At 45.6% G+C, this 18,081-nt stretch overlaps 1 protein-coding gene across 11 annotated transcripts in view; it reads right to left on the bottom strand.

The window, feature by feature from the left end:
- DLG3 (discs large MAGUK scaffold protein 3) overlaps nt 1–18,081 on the bottom strand; it is a 59,725-nt gene that overhangs the window by 35,219 nt on the left and 6,425 nt on the right. For 6 of the 11 annotated variants that reach the window (XM_009234953.4, XM_054544697.2, XM_009234951.4 and 3 more), the window contains 3 exons: nt 17,284–17,443; nt 15,517–15,673; nt 14,995–15,097 (listed from right to left, as the gene is read on the bottom strand). In XM_009234953.4, the coding sequence (XP_009233228.1) occupies nt 14,995–15,097; nt 15,517–15,673; nt 17,284–17,443 (420 nt within the window). Of the gene's footprint in view, nt 1–14,045; nt 14,211–14,994; nt 15,098–15,516; nt 15,674–16,341; nt 16,503–16,554; nt 17,020–17,283; nt 17,444–18,081 lie in introns of those variants that run through there. The other 5 variants (XM_024240893.3, XM_063721110.1, XM_024240894.3 and 2 more) reach the window with 5 other exon arrangements.

Raw genomic sequence — 18,081 nt, 5'->3', positions numbered from 1 at the left:
TGTCTTTATAAAATAGTTATGGGGCCAGATGCAGTGGCTCACACCTGTAATCATAACATTTTGGGAGGCCAAGGTGTGAGGATTGCTTGAGGCCAGGATTTTGAGGCCAACCTGCACAACATATTGAGACCCTGTCTTTACAAAAAAATAAGAGAATTAGCCAGGCGTGGTGGTGTACGCCTGTAGTCCCAACTACTCAGGAGGCTGAAGCAGGAGGATCGCTTGAGCCCGGGGCTTCAAGGCTACAGGGAGCTATGATCACACCACTGCACTCCAGCCTGGGTGACAGAGTAAGACCCTGTCTGAAAATAATAATAATGAAGCCTATTACTTGGGTTAGTTTCTAATGACGGGTCCATTGTTTAGAGGTGTTGTCTAACACCTCTAAAACTAGATAATTTCTAAGGTCCCTTCTAATTATGACATCATTATGATTTTATGACCAAATCAATGAGGTCCATATGGAATCAAAGTTAGAACTAGTCTAATTTAATTTTTAAATATAATTTAGAGAGGGAAATCTTCAAATCTGCAAATAATTCTAAACTCTTTGGGTAAAAACAAAACCAAATCAATAAACATAAATTACCAAAAATATTTCTCAAGGCTATGTGAGAGGGCATAAATATGGCAAATAGGCTTCAATGGGCAAATATTGCTTGAAGAAAAATAATTTCAGTTCTACTTTTAGAATAATGGTTTGGAACTATGACTAACCCAGAAAGCTGGGTGTCCTTATTCTGGTCCCTGCACTATCACTGTGTATGCTTCCTTGGCCATACACACACATAGCCAGGGTTCTGGATAGCATCCTGAAGGATACTGAGAAGAAAACAGAAAACAAAACATGCCAGATCAGCATGCCATAAAAATTTCCAGTTTATCCCTATTGACTGGATGTTTTTGTCCCCCAAAGAGCTTAGCGAGGATGCAAGAAGAGCTACTGAGTGAAAATGCTATACTAGGCCAGGTGCGGTGGCTCAATCCTGTAATCTCAGCACTTTGGGAGGCCGAAGCGGGCGGATCACCGGAGGTCAGGAGTTCGAGACCAGTCTGGCCAACATGGTGAAAACCCATCTCTACTAAAAATACAAAAATTAGTTGGGCATGGTGGCGGGGCACCTGTAATCCCAGCTACTCAGGAGGCTGAGGCACAAGAATCGCTTGAACTCAGGAGGCAGAGGTTGTGGTGAGCCGAGATCGCGCCGCTGCACTCCAGCCTGGGCGACAGAGTGAGACTCCATCTCATAAACAAAAATGAAACAAACAAACAAACAAAAATCTACCTGGTCTAAAATGACTGGAATGAAAAATGCCTTGATCTCACATCAAACTAAGAAAAAGTATTCACAGGATCTTGCCTTCTCACCTATTCTGGATCACCCAGCAGATCAGGGTAAAAGCCTCAATAGGGCCTTCTCTATATCTTAAAGCAATTTCATATAGCATATTCAAATGAAAGATTAACAGAGTCTTTGGCTCTTGCAACCCATAAGCCAAAGTACACATAAAGACCACCAACACAAAATACCTCATCCAAAAAACATGAGAATAAAGACAGATTTGTACCTTTTCCCTGTTCTCCAGGTGGTGGGTACACTTGTTAAGAAGAATCTTTTCCACTTAACAGAGATACTATAACACAGTAACTAAAACACACACATTTTATGATGAAGTTTGACAACTTGAGTTAATGTAACCAATTTCTATGTTTTACCAGGTCAATGGAGAGTCTCAATTCAAATGTTCTTCACAGTTGTCACACCCACAGGATCACAAACTCAACTGAATCTCCTTTAGGTCAAGTTTCTGTGGAAGAAACTCAGAAAATGGGACCTGGAGAAATACTCTTCTCATCTAAGTTGTCAAAACACCTATGGTCATTTTTCAGTAACTGATAATCCCAGAGTAAAATATTAAAGTCCAAATTGTGTGTGTGTGTGTATAAAAGAATTTTATTTATAATTAAGGTGGTACTTCAAAAATGCAGAGAAATGATGGATTATCTAACAAATGGTACTGAGGTAATTCATTAACATTTGGAAGAAATTAAGTTAGTACCCTACTTTACATCACAAATCAACTCCAGGCAAGTTAAGGTTTTAAATGCAAAAACAGGCCAGGCACAGTGGCTCTTGACTGTAATCCCAGTGCTTTGAGATGCCAAGGCAGGAAGATCACTTGAGGCCAGGAATTTGAGAGACCAGCCTGGGCAACACAGTGAGACCCCATCTCTACAAAAAACCACAAAAATTAGCCATGCTTGGTAGCATGTGCCTGTGGTCCTTAGCTACTTGGGAAGCTGAGGCAGGAGGAGCACATGAGCCTAGGAGTTTAAGGTTGCAGTGATCTATGATTGTGCCACTGCACTCCAGCCTGGGTGACAAAGCCAGACCCTGTCTCTAAAAAAATAACAAATACAAAAACAAAAATATTAAATAACTAGAATAAAACTCGGATGGCATTTATTTGCCCTCGGGTAGGGAAGGCCCTTCTATACCACTGGGCACAGGCAAAATATACAAAACATTAATAGATTTGACCACATAAAAACATATGAAACATCTGTACATCAAGACAAAATTAAAAAAACAGGCTGGGCGCAGTGGCTCACACCTGTAATCCCAGCACTTTGGGAGGCTGAAGTGGACAGATCACTTGAGGCCAGGAGTTCGAGGCCAGCCTGGCCAACATGGTGAAACCCCCTCTCTAATAAAAAATACAAAAATCAGCCGAGTGTAGTGGCACACACCTGTAGTCCCAGCTACTCGGGAGGCTGAGGCAGGAGAATCGCTTGAACCTGGGAAGTGAAGGTTGCAGTGAGCTGAGATCGCATCACTGTACTTCCAGCCTGGGCAACAGAGCAAGACTCGATCACAAAAAAAAAAAAAAAAAAAGAAAGCAAACTATAAACTGGGAGAATTCTTTGCAATATATATGACAAAGAATTAATATTCTAACCATATTAAGGCTTTTATATATCAATAAGGATTGATGAACGCACCCCAATAGGGAAATGGGGAAAGGGTATGAACAGGCAATCCACACACACACACGCACACAAAAATGACCAAGAAACACTTGCACACAAATCTTCAACTCTATTATTAACAAAAGAAATACAAATTAAAATACAAATTAAAGAATAACATTTTTAACCTATCAAATTTGCAGAAATTGCCTTAAAAAATAATACTCCACATTAGTGAGGATCTTGAAATGGACATTCTTATACTGTCAGTGGAAATGGAAGCTAATTTGGCCAAATACATCAAAAACCTTAAGCATGTTCATACCCTTTGATCCAATAATTCCACCTTAAAAAAACTATACAGAACATAATCAGAGATTCACAAAAACCATATACAAGGATATCAATCAGAATGTTTTGTGTAATATCAAAACATTGGAAATAATCTAAATGTTCACCAACAGAGGAATGGTTATATGAATTATGGCACACACATGATGAAATATTATTTAACTATTAAAAACCATTTTTTCAAAAAATATATGGTGATCTAGGAAAATGTTCATGACATAAGTTAATGGGAAGAACACAAAACTGCTTAAGCCAATAATCTCATTCTTAGGTAGATACAAACATATTATATGATATATGTAATATAAATATATAAAAGTTTAGAGGCAAATACACAGAAATATACACATACAACAGTGGTTATCTCTGGATATAGTTTTACAGATGATTTGAATTGACTTTACTTTGTATTTTTCTGTATTTTCCAACTTTCCACAAATCTAAATGTAATATACTTTTAAATGCAGGAGAAAAATATAATTTGAAGAGAATGGGAAAGTAGACTGAACAGGATAGGCTCAAGGACAAAGCCAGAACACACATGCACTAGAAACTTCTCTCCACACTGCTCCTGGCTTCATTAATCATTTTCCTCTGGGACTATTCATTCAACCAGTTCCAGACAAGTCCAGTTAAACATATTATCACTGTTATCACCCAGCTATCTTATACAAAAGTAGACCAAAGAAGTTTTGTGAATGCCTTGCAGAAATCTAGATATAGTGCATCTACCATATTTCCCTAATCTACAGCCCAGTAACCCTGTCCATCAAGAAAATTTCATCAGGCTGACAAGACTTTTTTGTCCTTGGTGAACCAATACCAGTTCCTAGTGCTCACCACTTCTTTTTCTGAATATTTACAAAACAACTCTTAATCTACCCTGGAATTTAATCCAAAATTTGCAAAATTCTCTCCTTTTTGAAAATCCAAAGGACGTCTACTTAGACCCCTAATGTACACATTTATACAAAATATGTTAATTTTCTAGTCAAATTTTTTATCACTTAATTTCATCAAGTAGAAAAATCATAAAATCTCTAGGGCCTTTGCTTTTTTAGCACAGTGGTGCCATCTCGGCCCACTGCAACCTCCGCCTCCCAGATTCAAGAGATTCTCCTGCCTCGACCTCCTGAGTAGCTGAGATTACAGGGGTGTACCACCACGCCTGGCTAATTTTTGTATTTTTAGTAGAGATGGGGTTTCACCATTTTGGCCAGGCCAGTCTCGAATTCCTGGGCTCAAGTGATTCACCCTTCTCGGCCTCCCAAAGTGCTGGAATTACAGGCATAAGCCACCACGTCCGGCCTGCTTTTTTAAAGATACCTAAATTCAGCAAAAAATAAACAAAAGTCCATTTCAAGAGGGGAAGACAAGACCCTCATAAAAGCAAGACTGTTACTAGCTCAAGACTCTGTGAGTCTTGGCGGCGGGTGGTGGCTCAAAGCCTGTAATCCCAGCACTGTTGGAGGCGGAGGCGAGAGAATCACTTGAGCTCAGGAGTCCAGGACCAGCCTGAGCAACATGGCAAAACCCAGTCTCTACAAAAATACAAAAATTAGCAGAGTGTGGTAGCATGCACCTGTAGTCCCAGCTACTTGGCAGGCTGAGGTGGGAGGATCACTTGAGCTCAGGAAATTGAGGCTACAGTGAGCCATGATCACACCATTGCACTCCAGCCTGGATGACAAAGTGAGACAAAAGAAAAGAGAAAGGAAAGGAAACAGAAAGGAAAGAGAAAGGAAAGGAAAGGAAAGGAAAAAGAAAAAAGGAAAGAAGGAAGGAAGGAAATAAAAGTCTATGCTGGGTGCAGTATCTGTAACCTTAGCACTTCGGGAAGCTGAGGTGGAAGGACTCCTTGAGCCCAGGAGTTCAAGACCAGCCTGGGCAACATAGTAAGACCTTGTCTCTATACAAAAAAAAAAATTAAAATTTAAATTTAAAAAAAGGGGCTGAGTGCAGTGGCTCATCCCTGTAATCCCAGCACTTTGGGAGGCCAAGGTGGGTGGATCACTTGAGTCCAAGAGTTCAAGACCAGCCTGGGCAACATAGCAAGACCCCATCCCTAATTTAAACAATAAAAGAGTCCAGGTACAAATAGGAACTTGTAAATTGAATTCACAACTCACTACCACTTATCTAACAAAGAATTTGAGTTAGACACTCGTGACCATTTTGCACAGTCTCCTCATTTTATAGATCAAAAAATTGAGCCCCTAAGAGGAAGGATGACTAGTCTAAGATCATTCAGCTACTTTAAGTCAGAACCCAGGGCCTTGGCTCCTCTGCCAAGACTTTATATATATATAGATTTCATACATATATACATTCTTACATAAAAGGAGCAAAATCGATACATTTTACAAAAAACAATTACCCTATTGTGCAATATAAGACTAAAGCTTTAAACAAAGGAACAGTGTCAATATCAGAGTCAAGATTTCAACAAGCAACATATTAAACGAAAAAGAAATCCTAAAAAGCTACAGTTAAGTAAGAAATAACTCATTCTCAGGCTTGGCACACTGGCTCAAGCCTGTAATCCCAGCACTTTGGGAGGCCGAGGCGGGTGGATCACCTGAAGTCAGGAGTTCGAGACCAGCCTGGCCAACATGATGAAACCTCATCTCTACTAGATATAAAAAATTTGCTGGGCGTGGTGGCGCATGCCTGTAATCCCAGCTACTTGGAAGGCTGAGTCAGGACAATCACTTGAACCCAGGAGGCAGAGGTTGCAGTGAGCTGAGATTGTGTCATTGCACTCCAGACTGGGCAACAAGAGTGAAACTCCATCTCAAAAAAATAAAATAAAATAAAATAAAAAGAAATAACTCATTCTCATTACTGTTATTCTAATCATTCTACCCTATCAGGAAGAACTGATGTTCTTCAGACACCAAAGCTCCTAGGATTTTGCCTCAAACCATCTAACAAAGACGAGAAAGCACCTGACCAGCTAAATTCAGAGTGCTTTACTAAATGTAGCACCATGTCCTTGGGTTACATAGAATAAAGAAAAGCCCAAAACAAACACACACATATGAAGTTCAGCTCCAGGGGGCAAAACTGAAAAGAAAACTTAATCTTTTTTTCTTTTCTAAGTATATACAACAGGGCTGGGCCTAAAAGGGTGTAGCTACTTTAAAAAAAAGCCAGACAGTTCTTCAAAAATGCTAAACACTAAGTTACCTATGACCTAGCAATTCTACTCCTAAGCATATTCACCTAAGAGAACCGAAAACATGTTCACACAAAAACTTGTATATTAATGTTCATAGCAGCAGTATTCACATAGTCAAAAGGTGGAAACAACCCAAATGTCCATCAACTAAAGAATGGATAGACAAAATGTGGCATAACCATAGGATGAAATATTGTTCAGCCACAAAAAGTAACCAAGTGGCCGGGTATGGTGGCTCGCGCTTGTAATCCCAGCACTTTGGGAGGCTGGGAGGCCAAGGTGGGTGGATCACCTGAGGTCAGGAGTTTGAGACCAGCCTGGCTAACATGGCGAAACCCCATTGCTACCAAAAATACAAAAAATAGCTGGGCATGGTGGTGCACATCTGTAGTCCCAGCTACTCAGGAGGCTGAGGCAGGAGAATTGCTTGAACCTGGGAGGCAGAAGTTGCAGTGAGCCGAGATCACGCCACTGCACTCCAGCCTGGGTGACAGAGTGAGGCTGTGTCTCAAAAAAAAAAAAAAAAAAGAAAGAAAGAAAGAAAAAGGAATTAAGTACTGATACATGCTATAACACACATGAATCTTGAAAACATTACGCTAAGTGAAAAAAGCCAAACACAAAAGGCCACATACTGCATGATTTCATTTATATGAACTGGCCAGAAGAGGCAACTTTATGAAAACAGAAAGTAGATTGGTAGTTGCCTAGGGCTGGGGGGGTGGTGGGGGATGAGGAGTGATTGCTAATGGGGTCAGGGATTCTTTTTGGGGTGATATGTTCTAAAATTGATTGCGATGACAGTTGCACAACTTTAAAAATTCTAAAAATTGTTGTACCCTTTAAATGAGTGCATTGTAGCATGTGAATTATATCTCAATCAGCAATTTTTTGTTAAAAAGGTAGGCCCCTGGCTGGGCATGGTGGCTCATGCCTATAATTCCAGCACTTTGGGAGGCCGAGGCGGGAGGATCACCTGAGGTCAGGAGTTGAAGACCAGCCTGGCCAACATGGTGAAACCTCGTCTCTACAAAAATACAAAAATTAGCCGGGCATGATGGTGGGTGACTGTAATCCCAGCTACTTGGGAGGCTGAGGGAGGAGAATCCCTTGAACCTGGGAGGCGGAGGTTGCAGTGAGCTGAGACTGTGCCATTGCACTCCAGCCTGGGTGACAGAGTGAGACTCTGTCTCAAAAAAAAAAAAGTGGGCCCTATCATTTTTATCAGATCAGCATTCCTAAGCTAAAATTATCTACGCCCAAAGCCCTAAACCCCTCCAGCACACAAAGCAGTCAGAGTAAGAAGTAGTTATCTTCCTGGTTCTTTCTAGTTGCCTAATAACATAGTTGGCTTGCTCTGGTCTCAAGTCAATTTGGAAACAGAGAGAGAATCAAGAGAATCAAATCAGGGGACCAAGCAAAACAAAAGTGAAGAGCAAACAATAAGCACGTGAAAAATGCGCAACATTAGCCATGGGGGAAAATTCAAATCAAAACCGCAATTAGATACCACTTCACACCTACCAGGATGGCTAGAATCAAAAAGACTGACAATAACAAGTGTTGGGGATTATGTGGAGAAATTGGAACCCTTACACACTACTGGTGGGAATGTAAAATGTTGCAGCCTAAATGTGGAAAGCAGCCTGGCCATTCCACCAAAGGTCACAGTTGTCATATGATCCAGCAGTTCCACTCACAGGTATATATACTCAAGAGAAATATAAACATGTCCATGCAAAAACTTGCACACAGATATTCACAGAGCATTATTCATAATAGCAAAAAAGTGGAAACAACCCAAATGTCCATCAACCGATAAACAAAATGTGGTATATCCATATAATGATATATTATTCAGCTATAAAAAGGAATGAAGTATTGATACATGTACAACACAGATGAACCTTGACAATATTATGCTAAGTGAGAGAAGCCAGTCACATATTATATGAATCTAGTTATATGCAATGTCCAGATTGGGCAAATCCATAGAGACAAAAAGTATAATAGATTAGTGGTTGCTTAGACATGAGGGGGATGGGGAGATGAAGGGTGACAGCTAAAGCATACAGGGGTGATTAAAATTCTAAAATCAATTGTGGTGATGGTTGCACAACTCTGTGAACATTCTAAAAACCACTTAAGTATACTCTTAAATGAGTGAATCGTAAGGTCATAAAAAATGAATGACAAATACAACTCCATTTCACTTGAAGAATTAAAAAATGCTTGCTTATTCCATTAATATCCTTAAGCCTGCACACATTTACTATTAAGTCAGGCAAACCAACTCCCATCTTTTGGCTCCTCCTAGGGTTCCCCCAACAGTATCATTCCCTGGTAGTCTTCCTAAATCCACTTTCCTGCTGCAGGAGAAGGGATCTCCCTCAGGCTTCCCAGCAGGCCATCTACCCTCAAGTTACTTCTTCCTTTGGGGCAGGAGTTTATGGTCATCAAGACTAAAAACCTGAGATTTGGGGGTTTTTTTGTTTTTTTTTTTTTTTGAGACGGAGTCTCGGCTCTGACACCAGGTTGGAGTGTAGTGGCACGATCTCAGCTCACTGCAACCTCCACCTCCCAGGTTCAAGCGATTCTCCTGCCTCAGCCTCCCCAGTAGCTGGGACTACAGGTGCACGCCACCACGCCCAGCTAATTTTTGTATTTTTAGTAGAGATGGAGTTTCACCATGTTGGCCAGGATGGTCTCGATCTCTTGACCTCGTGATCCACCCACCTTGCCTCCAAAAGTGTTAGGATTACAGGCGTGAGCCACTGCGCCCGGCCTGGGAGTTCATTTATACTCCATTTGTTGACAGCTTCTGGCACTTGAAGAGTCTCAGAGTGATATCTTCTGCTGTAGCCAGATGTATCTGGGTAGGGAGATAGTTGTGGCCTAGTGACAAAAGCCCTGGACTCAAAGAAGTTCTCCAGAAATCTGTACTCAAACTTTTATTCTGTCCCTTACAGACTTGTGTGACCCTGAGCAAGTCACTCAACCACTCTGATCCTCACTTTCCTCATTTGTAAAATGGGGATAATGCCACCTAATCCACAGGGATATTCTGAAGATTAATGCTTATAAAAGTTATCTGAAACAGAGATAATAATTCAACAAACTATTTGCCAGGCTCCATACTAGACGCTGGGGACACAAAGATAAATGTAATACTAGCTGCCTTCAAATTGTTCACAGTGTACAAATGCTGCTGATAGGAAATCACTTTCTTTCTTCCTTACCTTGCCTTCTTTTAGGGTGGCAACAGGAATTTCAGAACTTTGATTCCCTGCCTTGGTATACTCTCACCTTTGTGCTTTCAATGCTGATAGGATAGCAGTTACGTTTACATCCTTCATTCTCAAAAAGGGGGAGATAGAATGGTTACTTAAATGTTATGGGGAAAATATCCCTTTTATGCTTTCAAGTTATTATCACCACTGATTTCTAACTCTTCCAGGCCTTACCCAAAGGTGTTTCCATGGTAAAAGTATGCTTATTCAGCACCTTAAAATAACTTACAGAAATACTCTCATTCTCTCTCACTCCTTATACCCCCAGCCTGCCTGGATTTACATTCCCGAAAAGACTGGTCATAAAGGATCATTTCCCAGTTAAGCTACCTTAATGACCAGTTTCTGGCTCACCTCCTGTTTTTGAGATCAGTTTCTACTCTAAAAACAAAAGGGCTTTCAAGAAAAATACTAGATCAGTTTATGAACAGAGGCTGATATAAAGTCACTACGGGGAAAATGTAGGAGATCTCAAAATGTTCTAACACATAACCCATCCTTCCCTTGGTGGGACAATTCCACAAGTCACAGAAAAATATTTTTCATTTTAGAATAGATTTTAAGAGAGCCTTTGCCAAGAGCCAGTTGTTTAAATTTTCAATTGAATTTTAAGCAGTGTTATACATGTCCAAGAACATCATGCTATTTTTAGCTAATAGGTAGGATTGCTGTGTCCATAACCGTTTAGAGCAATCAGGAGTGAAACCATTAAATAGCATCTCTTACTGTGGTATCTTATCATTTAGCATTTCTATTTCTATTTTAATATTTTCCAAAGCCTCGTCATAAAAACACCTGTAAAACACCCATGCTAGGAACAATACAAAGTTCAAATAGAAAGACACAGTTCCTATACTTCATTATGGGTTAAACCCACATTAAGCAAACCAGGTATTTGAAAGAATCTTGGCTGGGCATTATGGCTCACGCCTGTAATCCCAGTGCTTTGGGAGGTCGAGGTGGGAGGATCACTTGGGCCAGGAGTTCGAGGCCAGCCTGGGCAACATAGTGAGACCCTGTTTCTACAAATAAATTAACAAATAAAAAAAGAATCTCACGGTTAGAGCATTCTCAAGTTGCCACCAGCCTCAAAGTATCCAGAGGAAGAACATTAGGAAGCAATTGTCCTAAACCCATCATCTTTCTAATGCTTGCATACCTTTTATGTATTAAAAGAAGAGAGGTAAGGAAAATGTTCTAGGCCGGGAGCGGTGATCCCAGCACTTTGGGAGGCCAAGGTGGGTGGACTGCTTGAGCTCAGGAGTTCAAGACCAGCCTAGGCAACATGGCAAACCCCCATCTGTACTAAAAATACAAAAATTAGGTTGGGCATGGTGGCTCACACCTGTAATCGCAGCACTTTGGGAGGCCAAGGCAGGAAGAATGCTTGAGTCCAGGAGTTCAAGACCAGCCTGGGCAACATGGTGAAACCCCCTCTCTACAAAAAATACAAAAATTAGCCAGGCGTAGTGGCACACACCTATAGTCCCAGCTACTCCGGAGGCTGAGGTGGGAGGATGGCTTGAGCTTGAGGGGCAGAGGTTGCAGTGAGCCGAGATCGTGCTACTGCACTCCAGCCTGGGCAACAGAGCCTGACACTGTCTCACACACACACACAAAAAGTTCTAGGCCGGGCACAGTGGCTCACGCCTGTAATCCCAGCACTTTGGGAGGCTGAGGCGGGCAGATCACAAGGTCAGGAGATCGAGACCATCCCGGCTAACACGGTGAAACCCCGTCTCTACTAAAAACACAAAAAATTAGCCGGGCGTGGTGGCAGGCGCCTGTAGTCCCAGCTACTGGGGAGGCTGAGGCAGGAGAATCGCTTGAACCTGGGAGGCAGAGCTTGCAGTGAGCCGAGATCGCGCCACTGCACTCCAGCCTGGGTGACAGAGAGAGACTCCGTCTCAAAAAAAAAAAAGTTCTAAAACGTACTCTGGTGATGGAGGCACAACTATACCTAAAAGTCACTGAAATATATATCTAAATGAGGGAACTGTATGGTAAATGACTTACCTCTCAATAACACCATTTAAAAAAGGAGACAAATTGTCTTACTCTGATTGTTCTATTAGTCAAACCTATTTTTTAAATCTCTCATGCTAAAGGCTATCTAGGTAAAGGCTGCACTGGTTTGGCAAAGGTGCCTCAGAGGCCACCATGGATATCACTCTAACGTTCCCCTCCACATCCATCTTTCTTTCCCTTACACTCTTCCTAGTCTCTCCCTCTGTTAATTCCCCAGTCTCCTTCCTGTTGCTCCTCCACTTTTAACTAGGTGTTAGGTCCCTCAGGTGTTCACAAGCATGGTCTGTCCCAACTGGTAGACCTCAGGATTAAGCTGATTTGCTGACCCTCTGATGCTGACCTTCAGCAACTTTCCCTTCTTAGACAAGTTTTATCTTGGCTCTCTTGTCATTGTTTCAGTATGCACAATGAGGAATTGGACCACTTGATCCTTTCCAGCTCTCACATTCACGTGAAGAAAAAAAAATCAAGTAATGAACACTTACTTGGCCAATCACATGCAAAGTCTGTTGCCAACCAACATACATGTATTTGGATTATTCATTTTGTAAATACCCACCGTGATGCAATCCTCTGAAGAACCACACTTATTTATAAATTGATCAACATGGAGTCCTTATTTTTAAAAACTAGCACTTTACCAAAGAAAATTTAGAGCCCAACACAGAATGCTTGACAGTCCCTCTGGACCAGTCTCCAGGGATCTGTTTTCAAAGGGGGAAAAAAAAAAAAAAAGCTTTTGCATGTTAGGGACTTGCTGGATTTACCAAACCAAAGGAGGAAGTAAGATTGATTGGGGGTGGCAGAGCCTTAACAACAGTGGTTCACCTAAATCCTAAGAGAAGAAAGGCCTTATTTGGCAAGTAGTAGAAAGAACTAGCATAAAACAGCACCTCAACCTACATTATAAACTCTCAGAAATATGCTCAGAGAGCAACAAACACTGCAGGAATCCCCTTACCCTGGACAACTTGTGGCTTTTTATGCAAGCCAGTTGCATTCACCTAACAAGTCATAGAAATATGTAGTCACTAGTATCCAGCATACCCCCACCACACACAATTCACAGTATTGTTTCCATGTGCCCAACATCAGAGAGCAAAACCGAAAGAAACATCAATTTCTCCTACAACATACACACACAAATGCGCAAGAAAAACCATTTCCTTTGCAGAACCTGTGTTGTCTAAGTTGTGGGCATGAAATGCATAAATATTAGTTGCTAATAAAAATCAGACGGTTAGCTCTGTACTGGAAAGCGAACAGCACACACATAAATCATAAAAAAACAATATTCCTAAGGTGCGTTCCTCATCAGTAAGCTGAAAACCAAACAAGGAGAGAAATGACTTAAAGTGTCCATTTGCGTCCCTCTTTCTCATTACCTCAGACCAACAAGCTCTCTCTCCTGTGAGTTACCTCCCTACACTTCTGTCCTCCATCAGAAGAGCCTCGTGGAAAAGGTCGCAGGCTCTCTCTTCTTTCCCTTCAGGATCTTGAGGCACTGAAGGAGCATGGGGGGAGGGGAACGGAAAGGACAAAGGTAGGCACTTTCCATCCCTCTCGGCTTAGCGACAGGGCTCCTAGCCTCTCCCCCTCTCATCGCGGAAATAGAGCACCTGCCAGGGAGAGGTCGGTCCCTTCCACCTTAGTAACCGGCCCACAGGGCCTAGGTGTCCCAGGAGCCCAGGCGCTGCAGCCCTAGGGGACAAAGGGGAGGAGAAGGCGAAAGAAATCGAGAATAGTACTAATCCCTTGCAAACAAAAGGGAGGGGGCAGAATACCAAGCCTGTCGCGGCTGTTCTCAGAGGTGGCCAGGTTGGGTGGAGAAATGGGTGTCGGGGGAAGGGAAGATTTAGAAAATTCCTCTAGGGCAAGGGATTAGGGAGCTGCTTGGGGGCGCAGCAGCCAGCAGGAAGGGGGCTGAGACGGGACAGAGGCCCTGGGGCGAGAAGAGGGCACAGCTCGCTGTGGCGGAGAGGTGATGGCCAAGAGGTGAAGGCCAGACTGGGCCCAGTGTAGGGTGAGCGGGTGCTGAGCCCCGCGCGGCGCTCCGAGGGGCCCTGAGGAGGGTCTCAGAAGGAGCCTGGGGACACGCAACGAAGGCATTCGGGGGAGAGGGCAGAGTTGGGGGACGCAGTGTTGGAAAAGAGGCTGAGAACAGAGCCGTAGAGAGGTTAGGGGGGACTGCGAGGGGGCCTGACCCCCGTCCGCCCCACCTCACCTGGCGCCGGGTCGGAGTCCAGATCTAGTGCTGAGAAAGCGCCAGCTCCGGCCAGTCCCTCCGTCCCGCGCGGGAGACCACGGACACAAAGCGGGGCGCGCGGGAGGAAGGGAGGAGAGAGGAGGGGGAAGGAGGGAGGAGGAGGAGGAGACGCCTGAGGCGCGCGATGGGGGGAAGGAGGGGCGCCTGCCGCCCTCCTCCTGGGTCAGGGGGTGGGGCATGAGGCTGGAGGCCGCCCTCAGCCGGCCAATGGCCACTCCACTGGCCCGCAGGCTAGGGCGCGCCTTCCCGCGGCTCACCTCGGCACCTGGGCCTCAGTTGGCCCCAGCCAATCAAACGCCTTTATTTGCATGACCAGCCCCGCCCATTCGCCCCAGCCAAGGACTGCTCACTGAGAATACAAAGAAGGCCCCTCGGAGGGGAGGGAGTCGACTCCAGTTGGCCTATCCCAAGGGCATAGTACCACCTTTTCAGCGCGTTTATGGGTCTTTCACCGTCATCTTGATGAGGGGAGGGGAGTGGGGATCACAGAGGTTTGGCCCAAGATCTCTTAAGAGGTCGGATCTCTTCTACCTGAGGTCCTTCTAACCAAGAGCTTCTCTCCTCTTCCAGGACACACAGCTCCCAGTCTTCTCCTGTGGGCCCTCCGCCCCCTCCTCTTTTTCCAGTCGCCCTAATCTTTGGATGCTGCTTCCCGTAGGCTGCTGCCCACTACTGGCCTTCTCCTGCACTGCAGCCCACATCAGCAGGCTCTGAGCACAGCCTTAATCGATGCTTTCAAGCCGCCCAAACCAACACCTACCCAGCAGGAAAAGGAGAGAGGAAGAGGTTACTGCTCTAGGTAGAAGGGACCTGGTCAAGCGGCTTTGTTACCTAGGATGGCAAAAAGCCAACACGTAATATAAGTCTAACTCCCCCACATCATCTCTTCCCACCTCCCTTCTCTTACCTTCAGGTCTGTACTGGGCCACAATGGTGACTGACTGGCCGGCCCGTTTCAGAGCAGCTGCAGCCTGCTCATGAGTTGCATTCCTCAGATTCACTCCATTCACCTGTCCAAAGAGAGAAGCTGTGAGCCACCCCAAAAGCAAGAAAGGGGGTCCTCTGCACTAGCAGTTAGGAGAGGGAGATGGGTACCCCACCCCAAGCCTGTTTAGATGCCTTTCCCAATATTCCAACCTTGCCCCTAGAACAAGGCCTAAAGGATACGACATCTCTAGCGTAACAATTATCTTCATAAAGTTCGAATGCCAATCAGGGTTAAGATCCAAGAAGCATTCATTTCCCCCTCAAAGATAAGTCTGGTCCCGGTCCCTGTCACTAAGGATGTCTATAAAAACAAAATAAGTTTTCTCCAGTCCTTAGCCCTCCCCTCATCACAAGAAGCACTCCTCGGAGGAAGTAAGGTCTCTTGCTCTCCATTTTAGACTGGCACAGTTCCCATCCTCCCACCTCTCCTTTGTCTCCTCACCGATAAGATCCGGTCTCCCCTGCGCAGCTCCCCACTCAGGTCAGCTGGGCCTCCTGCCAGGATGAAGGAGACAAAAATGCCTTCTCCATCCTCTCCTCCTACGATGTTGAAGCCCAGGCCTGTGGAGCCTTTGTGCAGGATGATCTTGCGAGGCTCTCTGGTGGGAAAGGAGTGGAGGAGTCAGGACTAGGTAGATATGGAGTGTTGTCCTTTGAGGGCCAGCCTGGAACAAGGTCCATACTTGCTGTAGGGAGTGAGGACGTGGTTCCCTATGTATGATACCCTGAGCCTCCCTTTGTCTCCTGAAACCTGCTTGGCTGCTGTTCTCTCAGGTGCCAAGTTTCAGTTCCTCTTCCCTCCCTTCTTCCCGAGGGCTTGCAGTCAACTTCCCAGTGGACAGTCCCCTACTCTCTCCAGTCAACAAATCCCTACCCTGAACTCCAGAGACCAAATCTCAGGCCCACTCACTGGTCCTCTTCCTTCCCAGATTCTCCTATCCTACCAACCCATGTGCTGCACCCTGGACCACAAGAAGAGGAAGCAGTTAGGGGCAGTGGAGTCACCTTGGGGTTGACTGCACTCATCATCCACAGGATGTGCACACTTACTTCACAGATACTCTTCTGTAGTCTCAAAATTTCACCCATCAACTATGACCCCTCCTACCTGCTGCCCCAACAACATATTTAATCAGCAGATAACACTATGTAGTCCCAGGGGGTTGCAGCGCCTGGGTTCTTAGGGGGATCCCAGATCCCCAAAAGAAGTTTAGAATCCAAACTGAAGAGAGCAGACAAGCACATGAGAAATGCGAGTAAAACTAACCACATCTAAGGAAGCCCTCTGTAAAAGGTCACAGTGTCATCGGCCCAACTCCCAGGGCACGTTCCCGGCCCACCGCCTTCACTTGTTACAAGCATCTTTCCTCGGAGGAGCCCAAAGCCCCACGCAAGACTCTTCCTTTCTTGCTCCCAGTCTCAGGTGCGAGGCTCCCTCCCTGAGTCCCGGATGCTCTTGCTCCTAGCCCTCCTCTCCTACCTGGCATCCCCTCCGGGCCGCAGGGAGCGGAGCGGCCAGGCCCACCTCTGCGAAGCCCTCCTCCAGGCCGAAGCAGAGGCGGAGCCCAAGCCCATGGCCAAGCCGGAGCCCGAGAACTTGCGGGCCCTCTCCATAGCTCCTCTGTCTCTCCCCTGGCCGCCTACCCTTCCGGCTCCACTGCTGCCTGCCCGCCAGCCTCTCGGGCCCCACCCTGCAAACCTGTCCCCCGGAACCCCGGCCGGCCCGACCAGTTCCAGGCCCCGCGCAGCCGCTGCCGCCGCCGCCGCCGCCAGCGGGGCGGGGCTGTTGCCGGCGAGGCCACCGGGCCGGTCAGAGTCCCGCCAGCCCCACCGGCTGAACTGCTTTCTTCTCTAATTTGAAATGGTTGCAGTAGACCGGGCTGCAACTATCTCAGGGCAGGAAACTCCGCTGGCCTCACCTCCTCAGCCCCCTAAATGCTCCACCCCATCCTTTCTTTATCTGCACTTTTGGACCGGGGCCACTCACTCGGCACTCCCCCTGATGGTAGAGCTTGTCCCTGCAGCCACTTCTGTCCCTCTCTAGGTCCCCAAGGCCTGAGAGAGGGCCTCGGACCCCAGAGCCGGGAGTGATGAGGGCCTTATCCTCTTCTTTGCCATACTACAAGGAGCCTGTGGCCGGCCAGAAACGGATTCCTCCCCTCCCCAATTTCTGGGTAGATTGAATGGGATGTTGGGGGCGGGGTCTTACCTGGTGAAGTCCTCCTCAGCCAGCATGTGCCTGGGAATAGGAGAGTAGCGGGTGGGGGGAACCTGAGGAGGAGCAGGGTAGCTGACCTTGCTCTCCACAGCCCCGAGATAACCCAGGCTGGAATTATGGCTTATGTGGTTGTCAGCCAAGGCAGTAAAAGCTGGAATCAAGAAAGGAAGAGGAAAGTTCAGAGACTGGTCCAGGGAGGTACCCCAAACTCCTCAAGGACTTTCCCCCACACCCCACTTCAGGTGCAAAAGAGACCAAGGGAGGCTGATTCCTCAGGCCGCACCTCCCCACTCCATCCACCCGCCACCCAGGGTTCCTCCTCCGCAGTCCCTTTCTAAATCCTTGGCTCACTCCTGTGAGTCTTAGAAAGAACTGAAGTCAAGGCAGTCTACAAAGAAAGGCATGACTAGAGGTGTGACTAATAATAATCCCTCACATCTCTATAGCCTAATACAGTTTTCCAAGGGCTTTCTCATCCATGATCTCATTTGATCCTTGCAGCAGTCCTATGAGGAAGGCAGCACATACATCATTAGCTCCCTTTTGCCAAAGAGGAAACAAAAAACAGGTGAAAGGGACTTGTCTAAGGGCACCCATCTCTAAGGGACAGAGCTGGGGGCCGGGTGCGGTGGCTCAAGCCTATAATCCCAGCACTTTGGGAGGCCCAGGTGGGTGGATCACGAGGTCAGGAGATCGAGACCATCCTTGCCAACATGGAGAAACCCCGTCTCTACTAAAAATACAAAAAATTAGCCAGGCATGGTGGCAGGCACCTGTAATCCCAGCTAC

The sequence above is a fragment of the Pongo abelii genome, chromosome X, assembly GCF_028885655.2.
Source record: "Pongo abelii isolate AG06213 chromosome X, NHGRI_mPonAbe1-v2.0_pri, whole genome shotgun sequence".
Classification (NCBI taxonomy): Eukaryota; Metazoa; Chordata; class Mammalia; order Primates; family Hominidae; genus Pongo; species Pongo abelii.
The sequence above is the reverse complement of the archived record's forward strand: the minus strand, read 5'-3'. Positions and strand labels throughout refer to the sequence as shown.